Below are 25,535 nucleotides of genomic sequence, written 5' to 3'. Positions count from 1 at the left end.
CATTAAAAATACACAATTAAATTAGGATTAATGTATTTCAACGGACATAGATAGCAGTTGGTATTTATGGTTTTTACTTAATACATATATATACATATATACGGGGCTCATGTCTTTGTATTTGCTTTTAATTGATGAATGTAATGATTAATTAATTTATTGTTGTTCAAATTTCACATCAATTTCATTGGTTAATAGGCTCAATTAGTTCCTTGAGGATTTGTATTAAATGAGTTAGAAAGTAGGGAGATGTGTTCTGATGAAGTTCGTTTAACGGACGAAACCTAGGTCGACGTTTTATTCTGTTTGTACTTCTTAATAAAGCTTTTGGAACGTTTATGGGCCTTGGATTGGAGCTGCAATTTCGTTGTACTTACAGTGGCTCCGCTTTGATTGAGACACCTTTTCAGTGGTTATTTAATTGTACCACTGAATTGCAAGGGTTCACTGCAGTACTCACATGAAACATCTTGCTACAGGTACCAGAAGGATTGCTGCTGACATCGAACTTAGCGCTCTCAGAATTAGCCTTGCCAGAGGAGCTGGCAAGTCCAGAAGGGTATGTACTTGTTGTCTCAGAGATAATCACCTTGAGGTAACGCTGCTATTTGGGTAATTGTGTTCAACTGCATTCCTATGAATTCCAGGCTCTGCACAGGAATTAATTTTGACTTTATGTTTATCATGATGCCCAACTGGTTGAAGAGCCACAGCAGATACTCTGTGGCCTGGAGCAGTTGATTCTTTTCGATGCCGTAAGGAGCCAATCTTCCAGATATGGAAACACCTGGAATCATAGACAGGTGAGCTGCTACCACTGCCATACATTTAGTAAACACCCAAGGGCTGTGGTGAGACCAAAGGGCAGGCCTCTGGATTGATCATGATTGGCTCCCAGCCGGAAGCGCAGATGCCTAGATGGTCCATCTGTCTATTTTGATATGACAGTACAGGTCCTGGAGATCTACAGAGCACATCCATTCATCCTTGTGCAGAAGATGCAAGATGGACTGTACCATAACCATCAGGAACTTTGACTTCTTCACATATGGATTTAGTTTGCTTAAATCCAAGATCAGTCAACGGTCTGGTCTTTTTTGTCACCAAAAAGAATAAGTTCCGGACCCTTGTTGTTTGGTCCGACCTTTTGAATGGCTCTTTTTTGTAGAAGTTTTTGAACTTCTTGGAAGGCAAACTTTCTCTGACTGGGTGGCATGTCAGACAGATTCCTCCTGCGACTTGGAGGTGGAAGGGAAAATGGAATATAGTAACCTCTAGATATTATGTTTAGCACCCAGCAATTATTTTTTAGTTTTGTCCAGGCATCTAGGTGCAATGATAGACGGTCCCCGACTGCCTTCAGAGCAAGACAGTTGGGCAATTCTTCAGGACTGCTGATAGGGTTGGTCAGAGAAAGGTTTTCTGGAGCCCTGACTTTGCGGACCACCTCTACCTCTCGGGCAGCGTCTGGCATTAAATCTTCTTCCTCTGCCTCTGCAGGAGGAATCTTCTTGAGGATCCTCCTCATTGGTTCCTTGAAAAGGTCCTTTGAAGGGTAGAAAGTTTGATCCCTATCACAGATTAGTTCCTTCCCTCCTGCTTGCTGCTTGTGAGAGTTTCTTTGACAGATGGTCTGAAGAGGGAGGAACCATTGACGGTGGCATTGCTGAAAGACACCTTAAAGGGTTCCGCAAACCTGCACAGCCTCATGCAAGCATGTCTCCTTAAGGCTATGCCTGTTCTGGCTGCTCGAGAGGTGCACTCTGCAGTTAGAAATTAACCTCATTAAGGAATTAGCTAGGGAAGAAAGAGTGGCTAATTGGGGAGACACCTTCTTGAGGTCGTCCTCCAACAAGGTCTCTGTGAGAGAGTTCGTTCTTTTACCAAATCTCTTTGCAATCAGGTGAAATGTGCCAGGTAGTTTAATGCTCTCAGACTGAAGGTAGCTGAGGCACAGATGCGCTTATCATGCCTATCCTGTTCAGGGGCTGGACAGTGGAGCTTTGCTCAGCTAGCTACTTCTTAGTAGCTGCTGACACCACAATAGCATCAAACAGCACATCCTTGCTCCAATGAAGTCTGTCACTAGGAGGGCTTAAATACTTACTGGAACACTTGGGTATGGGCTCCACCGTGTCGGGTTCCTTGCATGCTCATCGAGAGACTAGATCAATAAGCTCATCCACCAGGGGGTCGCCCAGGACGTAGATGGACACGCCCCGAAGACCTCCAGAAACATAGACTCTTCAGAAGGAGGAGGTTGACAGGAGCAATCAACTTTCTGGTTCAATATTTCCAGAATGTCTCCAAAGGAGACATTTCCACATGGAGATCTTGGGGATCCCTCTCCTTCATCGAAGTCGGTGTCCTCAGTTAAAGACTCCAGATGGGAGTCCAAGTGCCTCCTCTTGCATTTTTTCTTGCAAAGTACCTCCACTGAAGGGGGTGCAGGGGAGAAATCGGAAGAGTGTGGGACTCTATGATGCGGCAGTAGTAGTCTGGAGGTTCATACGGGGGGGGGGGGCTAACTTGCGACAGGATGAATGGTATCAGGGCTTAGATGAGATGCGGACTGACTAGGACCTGGGGGATGAGGGGATGCAGATCTAGGCTTAGCGAAAGTCGTCTCTACCACGTGAAAAGCTGAAAGACTCGAGGAGACCCCCTCCCTCTCTCTAGAAGCCAAAGTTATCAGAGCAGAAGGAGTGAAGCCTATCCCGGATCCGAAGCCTCCAGATAGCATCGGACCCGAGCTGTTGAAGTCCGAAACTCCAAGAGGAAGGGACATATCCGACAATGTTGGACCCGAAACCAATCCCATGGAGTTGTCACAGACACCTTAGATACAAAACCAGCTCCAATCTGATGGCATTGGAACCAAGCTGATGGAGTCTATGAAAGCACTATCCTTGGATCTGTCGATGACTCCCTCGGAAAAAAATAGATCCTGTGGGTCTGAAGCAGCAGGTTGGATCGAACGAGGAGCATGAAAAGCTGGAGTTGGAGAGCTCATGGATCGTGGATGGGACAGAGATGGTAAAACTCCCAAATCTATCTCTACCTTGAGAAAACTCTGCATTATCCTGTCCATGTCTGAGTGAAGAAGGCTCCAAGATGATCTAAAGGAAGCCGAAAGTGTGTCTGGATTTTGTTGGCAAAGAAACCTTGGGGGTAGGAGCTGGAGATACATGTTTAGGCACCAATACCAGTGTTAGCTCCGAGACCTTGGATTCGAGGAGGACCTTCTTGGGGTAGGAAACTCTATGATCATCATAGCTGGATCTGGTAAAAACAATGGATCCATAGTTTTTTTCTGAAGCCGGGTTTGGATCCGTGGAAGCTATCAGATCCAATGGAACATTAGATGTACTCGGATCTGAGAACTTTGGATCCAGTAGTCTTTGCCTTTTCTCAGCATGAGAAGAGGCCCATGGGGAAGCTCTTCTTTTAAGCTTCTTCGAGCTTAATGGAAGTTTGAGCTCCAGAAGCAGGGAGTATCCCTTTCAAAACAAACTTGCTCCCACAGTCTGATAGGGCACGCGGATTGAAGGCCGTGCATATAGCACAATCAGCCTACAGATACTCAGACCCCAGACAACAGATGCACTTCTTGCGGGCATCAGAATTTGGGATTTTGTGCCCACAAGAAGTGCATCTTTTAAACCTCATTGCTTTATCTGGTCCAACACACACCCATACACTACGTAGATAATGCTAGCAACAACTGTAGAAAAAGCATAAAAAAATAACTATAATATAATAATTACAATAGCGACATCTAAACTTTTTTTTGTGTGTGTGTGTGTGAAGTAATTGAAAAGTGCCGAATCACTGAGATAAAGTGAAAGGAGGGGAAGGCGTCCTAATGCTCAAAACAAAAACTACAGTTGGGCAGGGAAGTAGAAATAGCAAAAAAGTTTCTTTACACTATAAAAGTAGTCACAAAAGGAAACTGAGACAAGTTAGAAATATATTTAAGAAAATAATAATTATCTTTCCCAAAAACAACGCTCGACAGCTACGGACCACGTCTGTGGTGAATGATGACAAATAAGATCTGAGAGGTTAGAGCAATTGTGAAGCACTGTGGGGAGCTCAGATCACAGTCTTGTAAAAGTGGCCAAATCAGATCCGATATTGGCTCCTAGGACCTGGAAGTGAGGAATTGTGAAATGGACAACATCAGATCTGTCAGTTAAAAAGCACAGACTTAGTATTTGGAAATGAGTAATGCTGTAAATCTTACCTTCTACTAGTCCCATTCCAAGTTCGCCTGGCAGGAACCTCTGTTCCGCAGTCAGCCCTACATATGTTCGAGATTTGATGGTCTCAATATGTTCTGCATGTGTGGCATCAGTCCCTAAAAGCAAACAAAAAAAAAGACTATCATAAAAGGGATGAAGAGTGGAGAAACATTGTAGCTACTTGCCTGTTATTTTAGAAGTGACTAATACATGGGACATGCTAGCAGTGTCCCTTCCATTTGTGGCAGAAAGCCTAATTCAGTTCTTCTAAACATCTGGGCAACACCCCTGTTTTGCACTGCTGCTTGATGCCATAGTTAATATTACGGAAGCAAAACATTTGTCCCACACCTACAAAGAGAGACTGAACACAGCTAAATATACAATACCCTGGATGCTTCATCAACAGCATCATAACCACAGTTCATGAGATGCTTTTGCTATCCGAATGGTCATCTAGCTGAGCTGTAACAATTTCGCCACCCGGTCTGCAATAGACACTTCCACAATTCTATCAACAAGGTGGTCCAGGAGAGTCACTTGGAACTCAGTCATATGTGTCTTGCAGAAAGCTCTCATGGCCATGGTTCCCAAAATCTGTCTGAGGCTCCACCTTTCCTTGTCACTGGGAAGAGTACTATGAGCAAGAACAAACTTGGATCTTTTACTTCATCCATAGACACTACAGCTGGATCCTCTACTGGACTTCTGTGTAAGGACCTTTTCTTGGATCAATAGACTCCACAGCTGGATCTTCCACCGGATTCCTGTCTAAGGATTTGTGACAGCCTTGTACAGTCCATCTGGTTTCTTAGGAGCAAGGACCTGACAGTTAAGTTCTTGGCAGAATGCCAAGAAAGAATCCTCTTAAATCTCCTAGGATAGGAAGAAGAGCCACTAGATCGGGTGCATCTAGGGCCAAAAAAATTAAAGCATCATTTCTACACCTCTAATAACTCTCTACCTTTCTATCTAAAAAAAATCCTTCATCCTTTTAAGGGTTTCTCTAAAGGAAATCTCCTCAGATGGGTAATCAGATAAAATACTGCCTTTGGTGTCAGAATCAAAACCAAAAGGGGAAGACATGAGAGGAATAATCCAGGCCCTTCCTTTTGGTTCCTTGAGTCCCTACTTCCTATGCAGGAAAGTTGCTTGCCTTCCTTTTGGAAGCTGTAACTTGTGACACTGAAGGCTCAATGTCTGGCTGCAGGGCCTGTGAAGCCTTGCATAGGCCTTGGGGCAGGTTAAACGATAGCTCAGGGGAAACATGCAAAGATAGGGGAGAAGAAAAGCACCCCACTTGCTGCCAGTTTGGCAAATGTCAACTGGGGGGGGGGTATGTTTCAGGTTCTTTAGATCATTTTCAATAGGGATCTATCTTGACAGCCCTAGCCTCTGCAAGGGAAGAATGAATTTCCACATCAAACCCTTCAATCATCTCCCTAGCCAGTATCATGGGGGTCCTTCGTCCCTGTTCAGAAATAACAATGCAGAACTCATTTGCCTATGGCAAAGTTCATTTGTCCAAGGAATAGCAATGTAAAGGATAGGTCCTGGTGGATTTTCCTGGTTCCTCAGATATTGTGGTCTCATAGGGGCATAGCCAGAGGATTCTGAAAGTGGAAGCATCTGGTCTAGGGTCTGCAAAAAAAGTACTTCACCTGAACCAGCACCCTCAAATACATTGGGAATTCTGGGCACCTGCATTCGGTCTCATGAGCCTCTTTTCTCCTTCTTTTTGAATTTCTTTTTGAAGTGGAGACCAAAGTAAGGTATGCAAGACAGTGGTGAGATCAGTACTACTGTATGGTACAGAAACCTGGGCAATAAAGGCAGAACAGTTGAAGAAGCTAGATGTGATGGAAATGGAAGTGCCTGAGAAAGGTGATAGGATGCACACTGTGGGACAGATGAAGAAATGAGGGACATAAGAGAAGAAGCCAAAGTAGCTCCAATTGCAGAAAAGATCAGAGAGAACAGATTACGGTGGTTTGGGCAGATGTGTAGAAAAGCAGAAGACAATCTGGTGAGGAAGATTTGGGACAGACAAGAAGAAGGTAAGAGGAAGTGAGGGCGTTCAGCAAAGAGGTGGATGGATTGTGTGAAAGAAGATATGCGACAGTCAGGCATGAGTGTTGAAGAAGGCAGGAGTGTGGCACTGAATCGAGAGAGTTGGCGACAGTTAACACGATACCCCAACCCCATGTAGAAAAATGGGAAAAAAGAGGCTGATGATGAGGATGATGATGATGATCAGAGAAGGAGACAGAAGACCCATTGGTTACCATGAACAGGCTAACGTCTCAAGTCTCCTCCATTTAAGGCATTATTTTAGGTTATGTAGCCTAATGGGCTAAAGTCTTGGCAGCAGTCACAATGCAGCATGTTTTGATCTACTCCCAGTCAAAAAACATAGTGACTGTGGTAGTCCTTGTGAAGGATTTACCTACCACAGCCACATATGCCTTTTTTTGCCAGACAAAAGTGCAATCTCAATGCAAAAATATCCAGTACCCAGTAATATCAGATATAGGGAAACAGATGGTTCTGCAATGCAATTTGTATCTTCTCCCAAGTTCAAAAACCGGCCAACCACATGCAGAATGGCAGACATTTATGATGCTGACTACAAATGTGGCACCTATACTCATGAACTGCATCAAGAAATTTCTATGCTGATGTAGGCAGACATCTGTCACACAGTGGCATGCTTTGAGAAACACCACACAAGGGAGGAAGGAACCTGAGCTCTAGAAGTCAGTCTAGAAATACAGGGATACCTAGTGGCTAAATCCCAGTAGTAAAAACAACTACAACAACAATCTAAATGAAGGGCATCCCCTAAATACTAACATCTGGTTCACGTATACCTTAAGCCAAACTTGGGATAAACGGCATCCTACTTTTCTCAGACCTGCAGACCTAATTGCTGTCAAATGGCTGACCTATATTGTTAACTTTTTTCCTACCACTGGTATTGTCCTTCCTATATTTAACCATGAAAGTGCAGTTGTGTGAGCAACTCACCATAAAAAGAAGTTATGTACTCACCATAACGTTCAATCTGAGTAGTTAGACTTCATTTGTCAGCAAGCTGTGGGTTCCGGATCCGAGCTGGCAGCTTAACAAGCTAAAAATCCAAGTTCCAAGCTCCTCTTCCTTACCCATACTACCCTGCAACCTCCTTCCAATCCTCAGATCGAGTTTGCCACCTAACAATGTGACACCCAACAACCTAAGCCAAAAAGGACTTGACCCGAACTTGTACATCAGGCTCAACACATACAGGACATCAAGCCCAAAAGGACAAATAACCAGCAAGGTCAGGGGGAAGGAGGGAGGGAAGGTTGCTGACAAATGAAGTCTAACTACTCAGATGGAACGTTATGATGAGTACATAACTTCTTTATCGGAAGTAGTTAACTTCATTTGATCATCAACCTGTGGGACAGAGTCCCCAGCTACCTGAATCTTGGGAAGCCCTTAAGGAAGGATATTCCGGAGCACTGCAGAGCCAAAGGAAGCCCTTCCTCTAGACACCAAATCTAGTTTATAATGAGTAATGAAGGTGTGAGAGGAAGCCCAGGTAGCAGCCGAACAGATATCGTCCAGGGAAACTCTAGACCAGAATGCAGCTGAAGTAGCCATAGAACGGGTAGAGTGAGCATGCACCCCTTCTGGGGCTGGTAATCCAAGTTCTCTATAAGCTTGCAAAATACAAAGCGAAATCCATTTAGCGATAGTCACTTTTGAAACTGGCTTTCCCAAAAATGGTTTAGCAAAGGAAACAAAAAGCTGATCAGATTTATGAAAAGGTTTGGACCTACGTAAATAAAACCGTAAATGCCTGTGCACATCAAGTAAATGAAGTTTATAGTCCCCTTTATTTTGAAAATAGGGAAGCATACAGGCAAATTAATCGACTGAGTAATATTTGACTCTGAAGCAACTTTAAGTAGAAAGGACAGGTTAGTCCTGAGAGATGCTCTATCCTTGTAGAACACTAGGTAAGGCGGTTTCATACACAGGGCTTGAAGTAATAGCCACCAGGAAGGCCGTTTTCCATGATAAGAATTTTAAGTCAACTGATGCCACAGGTTCGAAAGGGGGTGCGACCAAAGCCTGAAGGACCAAAGTCAGATCCCACGGCGGAGAAGGATTCTTAATAGGAAGCCTCAGAAGAAAAGTACCCTTCAAAAAAGTCTTGCAAATTCCGGCAGCAACTAGGGAGTCTGAATTTTCCCCAACATGAAAATGGGAAATAGCCGCCAGCTGTACTTTCACTGTGTAACAGCTAGCCCCTTGTTGGAAAATATGAGACAAAAAGTCTAACAACACTGGAACCGTAGCAGTAAAAGATCCAGATTTCTCTCTGAAGCCCAAATGGAAAAATGTTTCCATTTGCTACTGTAGACTTTCCTGGTAGAGGACTTATGTGCCACTCAGGATGGATTTAACTGAGGAAGAGATACCGGGAGTCCTAGCAACTAATGGAACTGGAGTAACCAAGCTGTGAGCTTGAGGCTGTCCAGATTCGGGGGAGCAATTCCCGATGGATGACGAATTAAATCTGTAACGGGATCCAAGATCCACGGCGGAGCTAAGAGATGAGACCGTAGACAAGGGAAAGTACAGTTTTGTACCTACCATAAATATAGATGTTCGAGTGCTCATACAGCTGCAGTCATTACAGATGGGTTATCCTGCCGTCAGGCGGGTCCTCGGTTGGCCGAATTCCAAAGTCTAGGTCCGGCGTTGGTTGTCGCCACTTCTTCCCTGACGTCAGTGCGGCAGGGGTATAAAAGAGGCAGCCAACGCCATTTTCTTCAGTTTTTCTTGCCCCAGATGTCAGGTGCCCCCAGAAGGAAGGCAAACATAATGTTATGCAAACATGCAATATAGATAAATCAAAAAACAGTAGTTGCAAGCAAATACACCATAAAAGAATACCCCAAATAGGTTGTATGATAAAGGTGTTTGTCACAAGGCCTGTCCTAAGAGGGGACAGAGGGGGGGTAACTTGGACTGCAGTTGTATGAGCACTCGAACATCTACATTTATGGTAGGAACAAAAAGTACAGTTTTGTACCTACCATAAATGTAGATGTCCGATAGATATGCAACTGCAGTCCTGACATATGGGTTGTCCTGCCTCAGGCAGCCCTTCGGTCGGCCAGATTCCAAAGTCTGGATCCGGCGTCGGCCGATGTCGCCTCCTCCCCGACGTCAGAGCGGCTGGAGTATAAAGGCATCAGCCGACGCCATCTTCTTCAGTGTTTCTTGCCCCAGATGCCAGGTGCCCTCCAAGGAAGGCTAAATTTTGTGAATGGATAAACAGATAAAACCAGACATGCACAACAGTAATAAACAGATACACCATAATATATATCCCCAGCTGATAGGTAAGGGGAGAAAGGACCCAAAAGGGGAAAAACAGAGGGGTAGGAGGGAGGGAAAACCTGACTGCAGTTGCATATCTATCGGACATCTACATTTATGGTAGGTACAAAACTGTACTATGTCCTTCAAGAATGCAACTGCAGTCCTGACATATGGGTTGAATACCATAGCCAAGCTGGGGGTGGTAGGACTAAGCAAGAGATGGTGTTGCTAGAAGGCCCTGCAGGACTGCCGAAGCAAAGCCTGCTCAGGATCTGGAGTATAATGGCAGGTTGTAGTGTTTGGTAAATGTATGCACGGAGCTCCATGTAGCAGCCTCTAGAATGTCTTTTGTAGCCACTCCTCTTAGAAAAGCTGTGGATGTGGCCATAGCTCTGGTGGAGTGTGGTCTAATATTAGCTGGCACACTTTTTCCATGAAAAGAATAACAGAATCTGATGCAGTGTCCAATCCATTTTGAGATAGTTTGTTTGGTGACTGCTTTTCCTTGCACTCCAGCAGCATAGGCTACAAACAGACAGTTGGTCAGACTTCCTGGTGGACTTTGTTCTGTCCAAGTAGTAGCGTAGTTGTCTGTGAATGTCTAAAGTATGCAGCAGCTTTTCCCCTTTATTTTGAGGGTTAGGAAAGAAAGTAGGCAGGTGAATTGCTTGGTTTAGAGACACTCTGGATATCATCTTAGGCATGAATGAAGGATTGGTCCCAAGGGAAACTCTGTCCTGATGAAAGATGAGAAAGGGTGGAACTGCCATGAGGGCCTGTATCTCAAAGACTCTTCTTGCTGAGGTGACTGCCAACAGGAAAACCGTTTTCCAAGAGAGAAATTGCATTTCTGAAGATGCTGCTGGTTCAAAAGGAGGAAGAGTTAATTTTTCCAAGACGTAATTGAGGTCCCATGCAGGAATTGGTAGCTTCCTTGGAGGTTTGATATTCTTTATGCCTCTTAGAAGCTGTCTTAGCAAGGGATGCGAAAACACAGGTGGATCACAGTTGTAATGTGCTGAAACAGCTGAAGCGTGGATTTTGATGGAAGAGTATGAGAGGCCACTGTGAAACATTTCTGCCAAGTATTCTAATATCTGAGGTATGTTCATCAATGATGCATCCTGGCCCTTGTTGACATTCCAGATGGTGAATCTTTTCCATTTGGCCGAATAGGTTTTTCTGGTGGAAGGTCTGCGTGCCTCCAGCAAAATTTCCTGAACTTTTTCGGAGAGGGAGTCATGGGTCTGAGTCATTGAACTCTCCAAGCTGTCAGCTTTAAGGTTTGCAGGTTCTGATGAACAGTCTTGTAACTGTGTTGAGTCAGGAGCAGAGGCCATTGAGGCAAGGGCCACGGTTTGGTGTGAGTTATGCTCAGTAGTAGTGGATACCAGTGTTGCCTTGGCCAGTCTGGAGCTATCAAGATTCCTCTTGGTTGTTCTGCCTTGATCTTCAGTAACACCTTGGTGAGCAAAGGTAGAGGAGGGAATGCATAAATTGTTAGAGCATTCCAGCTGAAGGAAAGAGCATCCGTTCTCCAAGCTAGAGGATGGTGTATCCTTGTGCAGAACCTTTCCAGGTGATGATTGAGATGAGATGCAAAGAGGTCTATGTCTTGTCTTCCCCATGCAGATGCTATTTGTGAGAAAATGCGTGGGTGTAGCATCCATTCGTGTGGATCCAAGAAATTTCTGCTCAACCTGTCTGCCAAAATATTGTCCTTGCCCGGAACAAACTGAGATTGCAAGTAGATGTTCAGTTTCAGGGACTTTTCCCAAAGAATCATTGTTAGTCTGCAGAGGGGGTAGGAATGAGTGCCCCCTTGTTTGTTTATGTACCACATGACAGTGGTGTTGTCTGTCCTTATTAGCAGATGACCTTGCTGAAGAGATTTTCCAAAGGCTTCTATTGCATGTATCACTGCCAACATCTCTTTTTGATTCATGTGCTGATGCATCTCCATGGGAGTCCATTGCCCTTGAATGCATCTGCCGTCCATGTGCGCCCCCCATCCATGGTCTGAGGCGTCTGTTGTAATAGTTTGACTTGTTGGAGGTTTGTTGAAAAGCATGCCTTCGTTTAAGTGACTTGCTTGAGCCCACCACAAAAATTCCCTTTGCAGGCATGGTATGAGTGGTATTATGTCTTCTAGGTTGTGGCTGTGTTGCGACCACAAGCTTTTCAGGTACCATTGCAGCTTTCTCATGTGTAGTCTTGCCAGAGGGATTAGAAGAATGCAAGATGCCATGAACCCCAGGGCCTGCAGGGTCTTCCTTGCGGTCAGGTGGGTTAATTTTGCTAGGCCTTTGAAGTAAGCTGTTAAATGCTCTTGTTTCTCCTCTGTGAGGAAAGCCATTTGTAGCTGTGTGTCCAGTTTTGCTCCTAGAAATATAATCTCTTGGGATGGCAGTAATCTTGACTTTTGAATGTTGACTGTGTATCCCAAAGCCTGCAGCAATTGAATGACGTAATCCAAGTGTTTTATCAAGGTCTGTTTGCTGTCTGCTTGTATTAGGCAGTCGTCCAGGTAAGGGTATATTTGAATCCCCTGGAGTCTGCAATGTGCCACTACTGATGCCAGGCATTTCGTGAATACTCTGGGCGCAGTAGATAAGCCAAACGGCAATGCTGAGAATTGATAGTGCTCTGTTCCTGCAAGAAATCTGAGGTATCTTCTGCAACTGTGTCTGATGGGACATGCAAGTATGCCTCCTTGAAGTCCAGAGTAACCAGCCAAGACCCCTTGCCCAGCATAGGAAGAAGTTGCTGTAACGTCAGCATCTTGAAGTTTGGCACCATGAGAAAAGTATTTAGAACGGACAAGTCCAATATAGGCCTCCATTGTTTTTCTTTTCTTGGAACAAGGAACAGTCTTGAATAAAATCTCTGGCCTTGTTCCTGAGGAGGAACCTTCTCTATTGCTTTTATTTGTAACAGCTTTGCGACTTCTATGAGTGCCTCTGCCCTTTGATTTTGTGGCAGGTTTGGCATGCCTTGTCCTGTTGGTAAGGTATGGAAGTGGAACCTGTAACCTCTGTCTATTATGTCCAGAATCCAATTGTCCTTTGTTATAATGTGCCAGTTTTTTGAGAATAGAGATAATTTTCCGCCTAGAGGTGCTTCTCTTTGAGCCTTGGTAGGTGGAGTGAAAGGTAAGTCATTGTGATTGTCCCTGTCGTGCAGGTGAACTACCTGTGCCACTTCTCTGGTTTTGTGGTTGCCATTGGCGTCCCCTGTAGGAGCATCGGTATTGCCCTCTACCTCGTACACGCCTGTTCTTTCCCCTTTGAAACTTGTCAGAGTCTGGAAAGGACCAATTCTTTGAAGGCCAATTCCTGCTGAACCTTGGTGGCTGAACCTGGAGGAAATCCTTTACTGTCTGTACTGATTTTGCCTTCTCCTCAATAGATTTCAACACATCCTGAGCATTAGCACCAAAAAGCTTCTGTTTAGCCAGAGGTGCGTCCAGGAGCTTTACTTTAACATGATCTGGCAGTGGCTGTTCTTTCAACCAAGCATGTCTACGGATAACAGCCCCTGTCATAGCTGCCCTACATGAAGCCTCCAATGCATCATAACCACACTGTAGAAAATGATTACTAACCTGCTGGGTATTATGAACCAAATCCTGCAATGCCTTTCTATCTATAGGTTCAGGAGAGGCTATCTTTTTCTGCTAATCATCCAGTAAATAATCCTGGTACTGAAACATATGAAAAAGGCAGTTAAGTGACCTCATGGCAAGGGTGGAAGAGGTATAAACTTTTTTACCCCATCTCTCCAGGGACCTTGCTTCCCTGTCAGCTGGCAGTGGATTCTTGGCTGAGGAGGTAGCCACTCCTTTGGGGCCCTGTGAAATAGTTTCTAGATCCACAGAGTGGGCCTTAAAGAGATGCTTGTGAGTGTCAGGGACCCTGTAATATCTGTCTGGCTTGACAGGAGCAGGAGGGAGAGAATCAGAGGAAGCACTGGAGTCGGAGAAAACATCATCCAGGACATCCAAAACTGGAGGGATAGCTAAAGGTCTGTGCTGGGGTAACTTAAGGAAGGTCGTAGCCTTTTCCTGGAATCAGAAAATTCCTGACCCTGCCACTTAAAATGTTCCCTCATGGAGTGGAGGACTTCACCGAAAGAAAAATCCTCTGGAGGAGAGGCAGAGGGAATAGATTCCTCAGCATCAGAGTCCTCATAGGCCTGGAAGGATTCTTCTTGGGTATCTGAATGCTCTGAATCCCCAGAGGCTTCATCTGAAGAGAGGTTGTCTGCCTGCTCAGTTCTAGGCCTTTTTTCTGCAGGCGGCTGAGAACCTCTGTCTGGGTGAGGCTGAGACCCCCTGATAAGAGAAATAAGATCTGCAGCCAGAGACATGATTTGTCTGTCAGAAGAAGGGGCCTGAGGAGTAGGTTTAGGATGGGCCTTGGCCCTGGCTGGCGGCCTTAGCACGTGCAAATGGCCTTGATTGACAAGGATACAGGAGGCCTAGCTGCCCCACGTGCAGGGGTAACTTTGTCCACGGGAATGGTGTCGGGTAGATCCAGAACTTCGGTTTCCGGAGGAAAATCAACAACCGGCACCGGTGTAGTCTCCGAGACCGAGGGATGAGTTAACGCGGTGTCGTTGGCCTGGAGCGGTTGAATTACCGCTTCCGAAGGGACCGAAGCACTCGCGGAGGGCTTAGGCGTTATATTGGTGGAAGACGCGGGCCGAGGATGTCGGTCCCGGTCCTTTCGTTTTTTGGTAGTTTGTGCTGTCGGTTGTTCCGACGGCATGTTGTAAGCGTAGGATTCGCCAAAAAAGTCTTCGGCAAACTCTGCCCGGCGCCTGAGAGTGTGCTTATTAAAGCAAGCACAGGCAGCACAGGCCGAGACGTCGTGGTCTGGGCCCAGGCAAGGGAGGCAGTAAGAATGGAAGTCCTTATGAGGTATTTGTTTACCACAAGACAAACAATTATTAACTTTCTCAATTTGTTCTGACATCAGCTGAGGCAAGAAAAAAATGTTCCCCAACGGGGTACTTAGCTTTTAGATGACTTCGGTAACTGAAAACACAGGAGCTGACCGACCGGCACTTGCGAACTGCTTCTGCTTCGGGCACTGCGCGGCAAGAAAGACTGAAGAAGATGGCGTCGGCTGATGCCTTTATACTCCAGCCGCTCTGACGTCGGGGAGGAGGCGACATCAGCCGACGCCGGACCCAGACTTTGGAATCTGGCCAACCGAAGGGCTGCCTGAGGCAGGACAACCCATATGTCAGGACTGCAGTTGCATTCTTGAAGGACATCTGTACTATGTTCATCGTGCATACAGCTGCAGTCATTACAGATGGGAAGAATCCCAAAGCTAAGTAAGGGTGGTAGGCACTAAGTGGAACTAGGAGGAGCGAGGATGCCCTGCAAGACTGCTGTGGCAAAACCTGCTCTAGATTTTGAGTATAGTGGAAGGTGGTAGTGCTTGGAGAAAGTGTGCACTGAACTCCAAGTAGCTGCTTCCAAAATGTCCTTGGTAGGGACCCCCCTGAGGAAAGCTGCAGAGGTACTGTGGCCCTGGTGGAGTGGGATCTGATGTATGCAGGCACAGATTTTCCATGGAATGAATAACAAAAGCGTATGCAGTGGGCTATCCATTTTGAGATTGTCTGTTTGGAAATAGCCTTTCCTTGAGCACCTGTAGCATAGGACACAGAGTTGCTCAGATTTCCTGAATGGCTTTGTTCTGTCCAAATAATAACAAAGTTGCCTGTGAATGTCCAAGGAATGTAGTAGTCTCTCTCCTTTGTTCTGTGGTTTTGGATAAAAGGTAGGTAAGTGGATAGTCTGATTCAAAGCTACACTGGATACTACCTTTGGCATGAAGGTAGGGTTGGTTCGTAAGGAAACTGTCCTGATGGAAAATGATGAATGGTTGCACAGCCATGAGGGCCTGTAGTTCCAAAACCCTGCGTGCTGAGGTGATAGCCAGAAGGAAAGATGTTTTCCATGACAAGTATTGTAGCTCTGTTGAAGAAGCTGGCTCAAAGGGGGGCAGGGTCAGCTTTTCCAATACGAAGTTGAGGTCCCAAGCTGGAACTAGTGGTTTCCTTGGGGGCTTTATATTTTTTGCCCCTCTGAGGAACTGCCTTAAGAGAGGATGTGAGAATAAAGGAGGGTCTGTGTTGTATTGTGCAGAAATGGCTGAAGCATGGATCTTGATGAAGGAGAAGGAAAGGCCACTGTTTAACATCTCAGCTAGGTACTGTAAAATTTGAGATATATTTATTACCCTAGGATTCTGGCCCCTTTCTTGATTCCAGGAACAAAATTGTTTCCATTTGGCGGAGTAGGCTTTTCTAGTAGAAGGTCTTCTGGCCTCCAGGATGACATCCTGCACCTCCTTGGAGAGGAGAGTCTGTTGGGAAATTAAGGTATTCTCCATGCAGCTAGATGTAGGGTTTTGAGCTGGCTGTGAAGGGTTTTGTAGTTGTGCTGGGACAACAGAAGAGGAACTAGAGGAAGGATCCATGGTGGGGAGTGTGTCAGGCTCTTTAGGAGAGGATACCAGTGTTGTCTTGGCCAGTCTGGAGCAATGAGAATAATTTGTGGCCTCTCTGCTCTGGCTTTTAATAGAACTTTGGTCAGCAGAGGAAGAGGAGGGAAGGCATAGACCGTCAATGTTGCCCAATTGAAAGAGTGCGTCCACTTTCCAGGCCTGTGGATGATAGGTCCTTGAACAAAATTTTTTCAACTGGTAATTTCTGTGGGTAGCAAATAGATCTATGTCTGGCTGTCCCCATGCCTGAGTTATCTTTGAGAAAACTTGAGGATGCAACTTCTATTCGTGTGGATTTGTCATATTTCTGCTTAGGTTGTCTGCCAGTGTGCTTTCTTTCCCTGGCAGGAATTGTGCCTGTAGTTGAATTTGCAATTCCAGTGCTGTGTTCCATAGGGTCACGGCTTGCCTGCACAGGGGGTATGAATGAGTTCCCCCCTGTTTGTTTATGTACCACATGACTGTGGTGTTGTCTGTCCTTATCAATAAGTGGCCTGGATGCAGTAGGTCTTTGAAGGTCATAAGAGCATTGTGCATGGCTAGCATCTCCTTTTGGTTGATGTGTAGGTGCTTCTCTTTGTGGGACCATTTTCCCTGAATGCACTGATCTGCCATGTGAGCTCCCCAGGCGTAGTCTGAGGCGTCAGTTGTGATGCTTTGAGTTGCTTGAGGCACACAGAAAGGGAGACCTGTGTTTCTTTGGCATGCTTGAGCCCACCACAAAAATTCCTTTTGAAAGCTGGAATGAGTGGTATAATTGTTTCCAAGCTGTGGCTGTGTTGTTGAGACCATAAGTTTTTTAGGTACCATTGTAGTTTCCTCATATGCAGCTTTGCACATGGGATTAGTAGGATGCAAGATGCCATGAATCCCAGCGCCTGCAGGACTTTCCTTGCAGTTAGCCTGGTGAAAGTTACCATTTTGGTGAAGTAGTGAGACAGTTGCCCTTGTTTGTCTGGCGTGAGGTAGGCCATCTGGGTGGTTGTATTTAAGCTGGCACCCAGGAAAATTATCTGTTGAGAAGGTATTAGTTTTGATTTCTTTTTGCTCACTGTGTATCCCAGGAAGTTTAACAGCTTTATTACAAACGCCAGATGCTGCAATAGAATGTCCTTGCTGTCCGCTTGGATCAGGCAGTCGTCCAGATATGGGTAGATTTGTATTCCTTGTAGTCTGCACAATTACTGATGCCAGGCATTTCGTAAACACTCTGGGCGCAGTAGATAAGCCAAAGGGCAATGCAGAGAATTGGTAATGGGTTGAACCTGCAAGAAATCTGAGGTATCTTCTGCAATCTTGTCTGATAGGGACATGCAGGTATGCCTCCTTGAGGTCCAATGTTACCAGCCAAGACTCCTTGCCCAGCATGGGAAGAAGCTGCTGTAATGTGAGCATCTTGAATTTTGGCACCTGTAGATATGTGTTTAGGATGGAGAGGTCTAAGATAGGTCTCCAATCTTTGTCTTTCCTTGGTACCAGGAATAGTCTGGAATAAAAACCTTGACCTTTTCTTTTGTAGGTACCTCTTGAATCGCTTTCACGTCCATGAGAGCGGAAATTTGTCTTTGTGCCTCTGCCCTTTGATTTTGTGGCAGGTTTGGCATGCCTCTCATTTTTGGAAGGGTGTGAAAGTGGAACCTGTAGCTTCTGTCTATAATGTCCAGAATCCATTTGTCTTTTGTAACAATATGCCAGTTTTTTGAAAATAATGCCAGTTTTCCGCCCAAAGGTGCTGCCATTAAAGCTTTGCTTGGCAGGAATAGGGGGAAGTCATTGTGTCTGTTTTCTAAATGACTGTGATCCATCTTCTCCACCTCTTGGGGCTGGTGCTTGCCATTGTCTTGCTCTATAAGATCCTTGAAGTTGTCCTCTACCCCTTAGGCGTCTGTATTTGCCCCTTTGAGGTCTGTCCATGGCTGGAAAGGACCAATTTTTTGAAGGCCAGTTTCTGCTGAAGCATGGAGGTTGTACCTGCAGGAAATCTTTCACTGTTTGCATTGATTTCACTTTTTCCTCCATTTTCTTCAGTACCTCCTCAGCTTTAACACCAAACAATACATCTTTTTGAAGTGGTGCATCTAATAACTTTGCTTTGACATGATCTGGTAAGGTTTGTTCTTTGAGCCAAGCATGTCTACGTATAACAGACCCCATGACAGCAGCTCTACATGAGGCCTCTAAAGCATCAAAACCACACTGCAAGGTATGTTTACCCACTTGCTCTGCACCATGCAACAAATCCTGCAACTCTTTCAAATCTGGTTGTTCTGTTTGTGTCATTTTGCTTTTCAACTGAGATAACAAAAACTGTTGGTACTTTAACATATGGAACTCACACAGTTTAATGCCCTCATGGTTAAAGTGGCAGATGTATACACCTTTTTCCCCCACCTTTCTAATGCTCTGGAATCTCTCTCTGAAGGTAAAGGATTTTTAGCAGTAGAGGCCTTTATTCCCTTGGGACCCTGTGAAATAGGGTCCCTTGGGACCCTGTGAAATAGTTTCTGGGTCAGCAGTATGGCTTTTATAAAGGAACTGGTGGGAATCAGGAACCCGGTAATACCTGTCTGGTTTAACAGGGGCTGGAGGTAAAGAATCTGGATTAAGGCTGGCTTCTGTGTACACATCATCCAAAATATCTAAAACAGGAGGGATAGCCAGGGGCCTATGCTGGGGGAGCAGTAGAAATTCCCTGAGCCTTTTCTTGGAATCTGAGTAGTCTTGGCCTTCCCAGTGAAAGTGTTCCCTCAATGTATGCAGGGTTTCCCCAAAAGAGTAGTCCTCTGGGGGGGGGAGACCGAGGGAATAGACTCCTCAGCATCAGAGTCTTCGAAAGGGGAATAGGTGTAAACCTGGTCCCTCAGAGTGTTCTGAGGTAATGGAAGCCTGGTCTGAGGAAGGGTAGTCTTCCTCCAATCTGGGTCTTTTGTCAGAGGGGGGTTGAGAGCCCCTGATGAGAGTAATCAAATCCTCATCCATTTTAAGCATTTGCTTTTTAGGCATGGGGCCTTGAGAGTAGGTCTGAGGACCCTGTTTTTTTAGCTTTCATGGCTGCTTTAGATTTAGTGAAGGATTTAATAGAGAAGGTGGAAGGCCTGAAGACGCCTTCAGAAATGGCAGGCCTGACTAAATTTTGAGTTTCCGCGCCAAGAGTGGCGTCGGTATCTGCAGTAGGAATGGAGACCGAGGAGCCTGCGACCTCGGGTACTGAAGTCACCGGTAATGTAGTTTCATCGGTATTCAGGGGCTGCGTAGGCACCTCGCTGAGAACCGGAGAACCGGTAGTCGACCTAAGCATGGTCTCAGTACTCGGTGCGGACCTCGGACGTCAGTCCTTATCTTTGCGTCTTTTGCTCAAAACTGGTGTCGGTGTATCTGACGACATGATATAATTAAATTTTTTACCAAAATAATGAAGGGCGAACTCCGCCCGGCGCTTAATAGTGCGCTTGTTGAACCTAGCACAAAAAAGGCAGGCAGAGACGTCGTGGTCTGGGCCTAAGCAAGGTATACAGAAAGAGTGGAAATCCTTATGCGGTATTTGCTTCCCACAAGAAATGCAATTATTAACTTTGTCTGACATCGGTCTGAGGCAAGAAAAGTTTCCCCAACAGGGTACTTAGCTTTAAAGAAGACTTCGGCTGAAATACTTTCGTAAATCTCAGGAGCTAGCCGACCGGCACTTGCGAACTGCTTCTGCTTCGGGGCACCGCGCAGCAAGAAAGACTGAAGAAAATGGCGTTGGCTGCCTCTTTTATACCCCTGCCGCACTGACGTCAGGGAACTAGCGACGACAACCAACGCCGGACCTAGACTTTGGAATTCGGCCGACCGAGGACCCACCTGACGGCAGGATAACCCATCTGTAATGACTGCAGCTGTATGCACGATGAACATCCAAACTTGATGAGGTCAGAATGGTGCTATGAGGATAACTCTGCTCCCCAACCGACGAGCTTTCTGTAAAAACTTTGTCATGAGAGGAAGCAGAGGATATGCATAAAGAAAACCAGGTGGCCAAGCATGGACAAGAGCGTCTCTGGGAGAATTAGAGTGAAAAACTCGCTGCACTTCGCGTTGTACGGCAATGCGAAGAGATTGCAGCAAGGCTGACCCCACCTGAGGAAGATCTGATCCGCTACATATAGGTTCAGAGACCATTCGTAAAGCGAAAGGATAGTCCTGGTCAATTTGTCTGCCAAGATGCTGGACCAACCCGGAATGTGCATTGCTATCAAAAAATGGTTGGTGGAGATCGCCCATTCTCATACTCTCATGGCCTCTCAACAAAGTGGATAAGACCTGGTTAACCCGTTTGTTGATGTGCCAGACCACTAACATGTTGTCTGACTGGATAACAATAGTTCCCAGAGGAAGAGAGGCATGAAGGGCCTGCAATGCTAAAAGGACCGCTCTCATCTCCAGAATATTTATATGCAGAACGGTCTCGCTCTGAGTCCACATGCCTTGGACAGTCCTACCCGAGCAGTGCCCCCAACCCTAAACGGGAGGTGTCCATGGTCACTGTGGCTTGCGGCGAGGGCGCAACAAAAGGGCATCCTTCTCGCAATTCCTGGGAGTTAAGCCACCACATGAGAGACACATTTTGCACACCCTGCTCATAGGGATCGGAAAATCTAGAGACTGATGTAGTAGAGACCACTGAACCTGTAACGTCCACTATAAAACTCTCATATGCATATGACCACAAGGAAAGAGGTTTATAGCTCTGCCATGGACCCTAGGGCTCTCAGGACTAACTCCGCTGGTGGTGCAGGGGATTGAAGGAGTGCCAATGCATGCAGAGCCAAGCTGTGAAGCCTGTCTGTAGTCAAAAATATCCTGGCCTGAAGAGAATCTATTCTCGCTCCTATAAAATCTAAAATTTGAACAGGTTGAAGGGAAGACTTCTTAAAATTTATCGTGATTTCCAGCCAGGTGGATAACTGAAGGAAGAAATCCCTGGTTAGTACAAGTTGATGCCTGGTGGAGGCAGTGAGAAGCCAGTCGTCCAGGTACGGAAAGACCTGAATGCCCTGAAGCCTCAGGTGGGCTGCTACAACTGCCATGACCTTGGTAAACACCCTGGGGGCTGTGGTGAGACCGAAGGGTAGGACCTTGAACTGGTAATGACTGGCTCCTAGCCAAAAGCGGAGGAACCTCCTGGATCACCTGTCCATTCGAATATGGTAGTACGCATCATTGAGGTCTATCGAGCACATCCAGTCCTCCACCTGCAGGAAGGGCAGGATGGATTGAAGAGTGACAATCTGGAATTTTTCTTTGGCAACGGACAGATCATCGCAGATAGGTAGAGAATCGGCCTTAAGTCCCCTGTCTTTTTGGCACCAAAAAGAACCTGGAATAGATGCCTGATCCAGATTGGTTTAGGGGCACTGGCTAGATCGCTCTGTTTTCTAGCAGCTTTCTTATCTCCAAAGCTGCCGCTTCCCTTTGAGCGGGTGGGACGTCCGGGAGGCATCTTGTAAAAGGTGGGTTGTTTATGAAGGGAATTGAATAACCTCTGGATATTATTTGAAGCACACAGCGATCTGACGTGATGGGACTCCCATACGGCTAGGTGTCTCAAGAAACGCCCCTGACTGCCTCCAGGGAGGAGCAGTCGGGCAACCCCCTCATGGTTGCGGCGTAGGTCGATCGGAAAAAGGTTCCCGTGACCCAAAGTTTTTCGGTCCTCCTCTGCCTCTGGGCCGGCATCCACCTTGTCCCCCTCTGCCTCTGGGGGAGAAGGAGTCCTGAGTGTTCCGGAACTGCTGAGACTTCCGGAACCAGAGCTTCTTTTGCCCCTGCTGGTCCTGAAGAAGAACCTTTGAGGGTTAGAGAAGTGGATCCCGATGGCCGACAGCATTTTCCCATCTTTCTCACTCTGGATAAGCGTATCTCGGATGGTCTTCCCAAATAGGGTTGAACCGTCAAAAGGGACGTTAGTGAAGGATGCCTTGAAAGGTTCTGAAAAGTCACAAAGCCGGAGCCAGGCATAACGCCTCATGGCAATACCGGACTCGGCTGCCCTAGCGGCTCCCTCGGTGGCATGGGAGAGTAAACGCATGGACGTATTTGACACGGGTTTGAGAGTGGCCATACAAGCCGAGAAAGTCCGTTTATCCACGGCCGAAATGGACTCCGGGGGGAACTCAACATACTCTTTGACAAGGTCACACTTCAGTCTGAATACGTGGGCCATGCAATTCTGCGCCCTTATAGTAAAGGTAGCTGAAGCAAAAGTCCAGTTTCCAAGATGATCCATCGCCCTGGACTCCTTGTCCTGGAGATGGCCTGAGGAACTTTCCTGGGTGAGTTCCTTTTTGGTGGCCGCCGCCACCACCACCCTGGCATCAACTGGGGAACCCTTACTCCAAGATGCTTTGTCTGCAGGAGGACTCAATACCTTATCGGGCTGTTTGGGTATTGGCTCCACAGTGTCTGGGTCCTTCCAGGCTCTGGTAGTGATAAGGTTCACCAGAAGGTCGGCCGAGGGGACACCCAAGAGGTAGATGGGCCTGTATCAAATGCCTACAGAAATACTGACTCGTCCGAGGTAGGTTTTTGGGCGGACGAACCCCTCCTCTGGCAAAGAATTTCCATAACATCTCCAAAGAAGACATCTTCGGGGGGGGGGGGGTGATCTGGGAGAACCTAACCCTTCCTCCAAGTCAGTATCTTCCATGAGGGACTCAGGGGAGTCCATGTGCTTCCTCTTGGGCATTTGCAAGGGATCTCCACAGGGGCACTCTCCGGGGAGGGCTCACAAACCGTCTCATATTCCTCAAGGGGAACTGTCTGGGGCATACCGGATATAGACTGTCCCTGGGAGGACTGGATGATGGAAGACAAACTCAGTTGCGAGGGAGCAGGGGCGGACTCAGGAAAAAGTGAGGGTTCTCGATCCTCCAGAGAGAACCCTCTCCACAATGTGGAATGCCGAAGGGGAGCCGACTTCCCTGAAGCTGGTGGTGTGGGTAGCCGTACCCCTCAGATCCGAAGGGACTGGAGCAGAGACTGGCACAGCCAGGCCCAAGGAGACAGTATGCCCCGGCCACAATGGGGCTGAAGACACACTCATCCCCTCGGATCCAATGCCTAGATCTCAGCTCCAAGAATTCGGATCCGACAAGAGATCAGACAGGCTCGAGGGCATAGCCGGCATCGAGATAGGAGGTACCATCGGTACAGACTCCCTGACTCCGGGGCTCCTCGGATCCATAGACTCCGAAACCAGAGGGTGGAATGGAGAAGGAGCTATCGGGGCGAATGTTGGGGCCGAACTCCCCGCTCCGGCTGGGGGGGGAAGCCAGCAACACTCCCATCTGCAATTGAGTTTGCAGAAACCTCCTCATCATCCCGTCCATATCGGCTTCAGACAGGCTCCTAGTAGACCTCAAGGAAGCCACCGACACCGACCGGGAGGGCCAATGCGAGGATGACCTCGAAGGAGGCCAAGCTTCCTCTTCTGGCTCTGGGGAGAATCGTGGAGAACGAAGCCGAGGGGAAGACGGCCTTGCAATTTTTTGTGGAAACAATAACACCTTGGCAGGAGTGGCCAACAGATCCGAGTTGGCCTGCCTCTTGCGACCCTTCTCTTGGTCTCTGTCTTTCTCTTTCTCTTTATCTCTCACTTTTTCCTTGTGTCTGTCTTTCTTGGCCTCTCTCTCTGTCCCTGTGAAGAGGTGGGAGTGTGAGTCCCGGACAGGGGAGGAGGGCCGGAAGGCTGAATAGCCACAGCCGTGGCTGAAGTAGAAGGGGGAACAAAAGTAGTAGCAGACTCTGTACCTGTAAGAATCAGCTTGGTCCTGTGATCCCGCAGGGTCCGGGGGTTAAAGGCCGCACAAATTTTGCAGCCTGTGGATAAATGGGGGACCCCCAAACAGACTACGCACAGAGTGTGGCTATCAGTGGGGGAGAGCTTATGGCCACACTCTGTGCACTTAGAGAAAGTCGGTTTCTGGCTCTCAGACATACCTGCTTAAACAGCTAAGACAGAAGCAGCTACACACACACGCTCATTAATGGCAGGAAGGGGGGCCTACACATCTGGAGTTAGCAACTCTCTAAACTACAAAAAGGTCAAAAACTATGCACCCAAAAACACCCAATAGAGAATAAGGGAATAATAAGAATTATCTGTGTTAAACAGAGGTTTAACCTTTGTTCCGGCTCAAAGAATGGACATAACAGAGATAATTAAAGACCTACACCTTTTTGGCAGAACTCTTACACTTAAAGCTATGTTTGGTAATTCTAATAATGCTGACTGTATATTTAGAAAGCCCAGCACTTACATACCACCTAGTAATTCTACTATAGATCTGTTTATTGACCTTTGTGAACAACAACTTAGAGAGAAGTCTCTAGATAAGCAAACTAATAATTTTAGTAATTTATCAGCTGCAGAGATACAAGCTCTAGTTGAATTGAAAGAACTAAATAGTATAGAAATACGTCCAGCTGATAAAGGTGGTGGTATTGTTATCGACAAGGACAAATATACAGAATCTATGTTAAGTCATCTCAGTGACGTTGATACATATGCCATCTTACCTATGCATATACTTAGTAATGTCATAGAAAAAGTACAGTTTTTGATCTTTGATTTATTAATAACAGGCATGATATCTGAGCAACTGTTTGAGTATTTCAAGGTAGAACATCCAACAGTCCCTTTGATATATGGTCTACCCAAAATACATAAGAATCCTTTAACTCCACCTATGCGCCCTATAGTTTCAGGCCAAGGTTGGGTAACTGAGCCACTTTCTATCTTTGTAGAAAAGACTTTGCATACTGCCTTGGCTAATTGTAGCACTGTTGTAAAGGATACCAAGAGTTTTTTAAATGAGCTATCTAAACAAAATGAAATTATCTTAGGACAATGTTTATTTGTAACTCTGGATATTGAATCATTGTTCACTGTTATACCCAACGAATGGGGAATTGAAAATGTCAGAGAATTACTGTGTGAGAGAAACACCCCTGATACTAAGGTGACACTTATTTGCACACTTTTGGAAATCATCCTAGAAAACAATGAGTTTGTTTTTAATGATGTTTATTATGCACAAAAAGTTGGCGTAGCTATGGGCACAGCTTGTGCTAATAGCTACGCCAACCTATCCCTAGCTAATTGGGAAGCTAAACATGTACTTTCGAATAATGAATGCCAGGTTAACATCAAATGCTATAAAAAGTTTTGTGGACGATATTTTTTTGTTGTGGCATGGCTCAGAGCAGCTGCTACAAGAGTTTCTTTTATACTTAAATCAGTTAAATATTTTCTTGAGTTTTACCTATGAATATTCTGATAAAGAAGTCCGTGTCTACTACTTTGTATAACAAAACTGTTAGAAAGAATAATGTTCTACACTAT

The 25,535-nt window shown here is 46.1% G+C and overlaps 1 protein-coding gene across 3 annotated transcripts in view; it reads right to left on the bottom strand.

The window, feature by feature from the left end:
- Positions 1 to 25,535, bottom strand: part of TOP3A (DNA topoisomerase III alpha) — a 1,120,433-nt gene that overhangs the window by 335,114 nt on the left and 759,784 nt on the right. For all 3 annotated transcript variants that reach the window (XM_044089591.1, XM_044089590.1, XM_044089593.1), the window contains one exon: positions 4,247 to 4,360. In XM_044089591.1, coding sequence (XP_043945526.1) covers positions 4,247 to 4,360 — 114 coding nt within the window. The remainder of the gene's footprint in view (positions 1 to 4,246; positions 4,361 to 25,535) is intronic.

Source organism: Protopterus annectens, chromosome 12.part0 (genome assembly GCF_019279795.1).
Source record: "Protopterus annectens isolate FY-2018-M chromosome 12.part0, PAN1.0, whole genome shotgun sequence".
Lineage (NCBI taxonomy): Eukaryota > Metazoa > Chordata > Ceratodontiformes > Protopteridae > Protopterus > Protopterus annectens.
Note: the sequence above shows the minus strand (reverse complement) of the source record. Positions and strands in the feature narration are given on the sequence as shown.